This window comes from Pteropus alecto, unplaced genomic scaffold (genome assembly GCF_000325575.1).
Source record: "Pteropus alecto unplaced genomic scaffold, ASM32557v1 scaffold118, whole genome shotgun sequence".
Taxonomy (NCBI): domain Eukaryota; kingdom Metazoa; phylum Chordata; class Mammalia; order Chiroptera; family Pteropodidae; genus Pteropus; species Pteropus alecto.
This window is the reverse complement of record NW_006440654.1, coordinates 571,086-575,855: the sequence shown is the minus strand read 5'-3', so window position 1 is coordinate 575,855 and position 4,770 is coordinate 571,086. Positions and strand designations below refer to the sequence as shown.

The 4,770-nt window shown below is 58.7% G+C and overlaps 1 protein-coding gene across 1 annotated transcript in view; it reads right to left on the bottom strand.

Annotated features, from left to right (window-relative positions):
• TTLL8 (tubulin tyrosine ligase like 8) overlaps nucleotides 1-4,770 on the bottom strand; it is a 32,120-nt gene that overhangs the window by 22,638 nt on the left and 4,712 nt on the right. The window contains exons 2-3 of the mRNA XM_006917879.2: nucleotides 4,312-4,403; nucleotides 18-153 (exon numbers count right to left, since the gene is read on the bottom strand). Coding sequence (XP_006917941.1) covers nucleotides 18-153; nucleotides 4,312-4,403 — 228 coding nt within the window. The remainder of the gene's footprint in view (nucleotides 1-17; nucleotides 154-4,311; nucleotides 4,404-4,770) is intronic.

The following is a 4,770-nucleotide window of genomic DNA, read 5'->3' as shown; positions in this document are numbered from 1 at the left end:
GAAGGCCCAGCACCTACCGGCCGCCCCTTCGCCCTCGTCGCCGTGCGTGCTGGCCCTGGGCAGCGTGTGGACGAGCTTCTCCACCCAGCCCCTCCTGCGCAGGGCGGCCCGGACCACCGGGTAGTGTCCGTACAGGAAGAAAATCTTCTTTTCCTCAAAGTGAGAGCACGGTCTCGTTAACGGCTGAGAGCAGGTCAATTCCTTCCGCGTGGCATGAGACGGACTGTGCTGGGGGAGACACCACGGCCACCGCGACACCCCCAGGGACACTGAGAACCAGACGTGGGCGGGGCCGGGCCCACGTCCTCGTGGGGCCCGCACACAGGGAAGTGCCACACTCGCCATCACACAAACACACGCACGCACACGGTCACACACACACACGGTCACACGCAACATCATTATGCAGGCACAGTCACACAGTCACGCACACACACATGCACATGCATACACACGGTCACACACATGCACACGTGCACACACATTGTCACGCACGCGCACACCCACCGTCACACACACACGCGCACTCACCACCATGCACACGTGCACACATTGTCACACATGGTCACACACACCTACACACATACACACACATGCACACACATCGTCACGCACGCACACACTCAGCATCACACACATGCACACACTGTCACACACACGCACAAATACATACGCACACACGGTCACACATGCACATGTGCACACACTCACCTTTACATGCACACACATGCACACACATTGTCACGCACGCGCACACCCACCGTCACACACACACGCGCACTCACCACCATGCACACGTGCACACATTGTCACACATGGTCACACACACCTACACACATACACACACATGCACACACATCGTCACGCACGCACACACTCAGCATCACACACATGCACACACTGTCACACACACGCACAAATACATACGCACACACGGTCACACATGCACATGTGCACACACTCACCTTTACATGCACACACATGCACACACATTGTCACGCACGCGCACACCCACCGTCACACACACGCGCACACTCACCACCATGCACACGTGCACACATTGTCACACACGGTCACACACACCTACACACATGCACACACATTGTCACGCATGCACACACTCAACATCACACACACATGCACACACTGTCACACACGCACAAATACGCACACACGGTCACACATGCACGTGTGCACACACTCACCTTTACATGCACACACATGCACATTGTCACACACACATGCACAGGAGGCACAGCCAGGATGACGGGGCCTGAGAACCTGTGCTCTACGACCGTCTTTTCTCTACAGAGGTGACCATCCCCCATGCTTGGGGGGCGCCGGGGCCCAGGGTTTGAGGAGGGGGAGGGAGGAGCCATTCAACTGGCCAGGAAGGGCCAGATGGCCCATGTGCCGAGAGCACGCCAGGGGACACTGGGGACTCTGCCTATCGCTGTGGTACGAGCTCAGCTGTCTGTGGACAAGGCAGGGAGGTGGCTACTGGTGAGGCGGCCTAGCCGAGGGACCGGGCAGCAGGGGAGCACTCGGCTGAGCCCCTGGGCCTACACTGCTGAGGACGAGCCTGGACGTGCTCACGGGGCAGGGAACGGGCGTGCGATTGGCAGCGAGCCAGGGCCTCCCGAGTTTGTGGGAGCAGGCCAGGGCGTTAGGAAAGGCCGGGGAGCAGCTCAGACGCACAGGCGTCCCTAATTAGTTGGCTTTGAATTAACCTAATTCTCCCGGGGTGGGCCAGACCTAATCAGACAAGCCTCTCGAAGAAGGTCCAGGGTCCGAGACTCGAGGCAGCACAGTCCGGTTTTGCACGAGGTGCCACCAGTTCTAAGGCCACAGAGGGTGAGTGCCGCCAAGTGAGGGAGCGCGGAGGCGGGTCCTTCCCCCGCGCCCGGCGCTTGGCTCCAGCCCCGAGAACCCCCGAGCAGAGGGCCTGCTGGGCTCCTGGCCACAGACGCCGAGATGCTCAGTGGGATACTCAGGCAGCTGAGCCCACAGCGATCGCTCACGCAGCGACAACTACGGGGGAACGTGCATGCCCACCCCAGCACGCAGGCCGCCTCGAACCTCCATGCCTGTGGCCGGAAGCCGTGAGTCCAAGTTCCGGCTCCCACGGAAGACTTGGCCAGCCAAGGGACCTCCTCGATCCTCCTTCCACTCCGAAATTGACCCAAAGCCTGCCCTTGCCCCCCAACAGGCCCATGCGCCAGGGCACGGGGGGTGGGGGGAGGACGGACAAGCCCGATTCACAGCGGGGATGCTGCGAAGTGGGGTGAAGACCTGCAAGCATCAGCACCCTGCAGCCCCGCAGCCCCATGACTGCAGTCAAACTGAATAACTTTAGGAAGACTGATTTTAGTAAGTGAGCAGAATACAACACCCAAGGGAGCCAGAGAAGGAACAGAAACGGAGGGAAGACGGCTAATGTGTGAGAGAAGACAAATGTGATTTTAAAGCTCATCGGTCCACAAAGGACAAACCCAAGGAACGAAGTTAGACGGTGACGCGCGGGGACATCTGCATGTGCCAGGAGCTTAAAGAGATGAGCACACTAAATGCACCGGTTAAAAGGTAGAGACTGCCAGCGACGTTTCTTAAAATCCAGCTTTAGGACGTTCACAAGACAATGCGGACAGGGAGAAAATCCAACGAGCTCGATCTGCGATGAGGCAGACTGGGACACATCGACGTTACTGAAGTAAAGGAAATTATTTCACAATGTAAAGGGTCAATTCTCCATGAACCTACATTGCTACGTACCTACTGGGGGGCTATGAGTTATTTATACACAGTGAAAACAGACCGAACGGCACAGCAGACAAATGCACGTCATAACGGGATATTCAAGACGCTTCTCTCAGTAAGTGATGAACACAGACCGAAGGAGTCCGGAAGACCGGGAGACCTGAACTGCACAAACCACCTCTACGCGGCAGCAGTGTATGTGAACTTTCCCACAAACTAACGAGACGCTGGGCAGAAAGCAGGTCTGAGCACGTTCCAGCAGAATAGCACTACACAGAGTCCATTCTCAGCCACAATGCAAGCGAGCCACACATCAACAACAACGACGAGAAAACAGGATAGAAACGAAGAACTATACTCGCAAGTAACCCCTGATCCACGAAGAATATGAGAGAGAAAATATTTTCAACTGAATCTCAACAGAAATACTGCAAAATGAAAGCTCGTGGAGCGCAGCGCTCGGAGGGACGTTTGCCTCTCAACAGAAATACTGCAAAATGAAAGCTCGTGGACGAGTTTCACGTCCTTGCTCCAAAATGCTCACACGTCTCCAGGTCTCAGAAGAAACCCTGCGAATCACTGAGCTGCTGGGGCTCCGTTCGCTGCAATCCCGGGAAGGGCGGGGATGGGAATTCCAGAAGGCACCCTGTGGCCACCAGGATTTGGGGGGTGGGTGACCGAGGGTGATGGACGTGTCCTCGGTCACCGCTGCGGTGGCTGCTGCTGACGATGACACATGTCACGCGTGTCGTGCTTCTCTCTCCAGATGCACCGCCGTGCTGTGCCCCGCGTGTGTGTGCACGTGTGCGTGTGTGCATGCATGGGCGTCTGGGCACATGCGAGCATGAGTGTGCACGCGTGTGTACGTGTGCGCCTCAGAGAAAGCTAAGGAGCAAGTGCGGGTTCGAGCACTGACGCACGTTAGATTTCTCGGGGTTCCCACGGTCCCCGCCTTCTGAGCGATGGCCACCGGCACACGATAAAGACAGAATACGGCCTCTTCCCCAGACGTGGCTGTCCGCGTGCTCAGGGCACCGGCGAGGAGACAGCTGCTCCGTGAAAGCACGCTGGCCGCTGCCTCCTCTCCCCCAGACCCGGGCACTCCACTGCGGGCAACGGCACAGCCTCTCTGCCCCGGGGGGCTGCTGCCCCAGAAGCTCCCCGACTCATAACTTGGGGTTCCTGTCCTGAGGCACGAACCCTCTCTGCACACACGGGTGCCATCTGTCCTCACGGCGTCACCCTGAGGGGTGTGGGGGACTGACACAGGGGCTCTGTGAGTCACTCAGAGTTGGCCCCTGACCTGACACCCACAGCCCGCAGCCACACGGGGTCACAGGGGAGACACGGTCACGGTTCCTGTGTCCGCACTGTCCCAGTTTGGAAAGCATTACCTATTTCACACGCACAGCCGAGATGAAAGTCACTCGGGAGAAGCCCGTGGGGGCCAGGCCGGGGGCCCAGGGCAGGAGCCAAGGCCCACTCCCCACATGCCAAAATCAATTTCCATTTTTAAAAAGTGCCCCTCTCCACCGGGCCCCAAAGAGCATTTACCTTGATGGCTTTCTCCGTCAACTGTCTTGCTAGTCTGTATCTGTCTAATTTGGGGGAAGAAGTCGAGTCTTGGGGAACTCCTCGTTTCAATTCTGCAAAAGAGAGAAGGACGTGAAGGCAAACGGGCCCTCCACGCCAGAAACACGGGGTGGGGGTCGCCGGCCCCAGCCGCCCTGCCTCAGGGCCTCCCTGGCCTCGCCCTCTCAGTGCCGCTCCGCCGGCCTCGGGGGCCCCTCTCCCCTCGCCCAGCCCCCCGCCCAGCCCGCGGCCACACGAAGGCTCCCACCGCTCCTTGCTCCGACCCCGGCCACCAGACTCGTGTCAGCGCACACCGAGCTTCTAAGTAACTGCCTTAAGAACTAAATGAACGCCCCGCGCTGCACCCCACGCTCCGCCACCAGCCTCTCTGCTCCCCTCTGCCCACACCCCCATCGTTGGCTCCTCCAGACCGCCCATGCC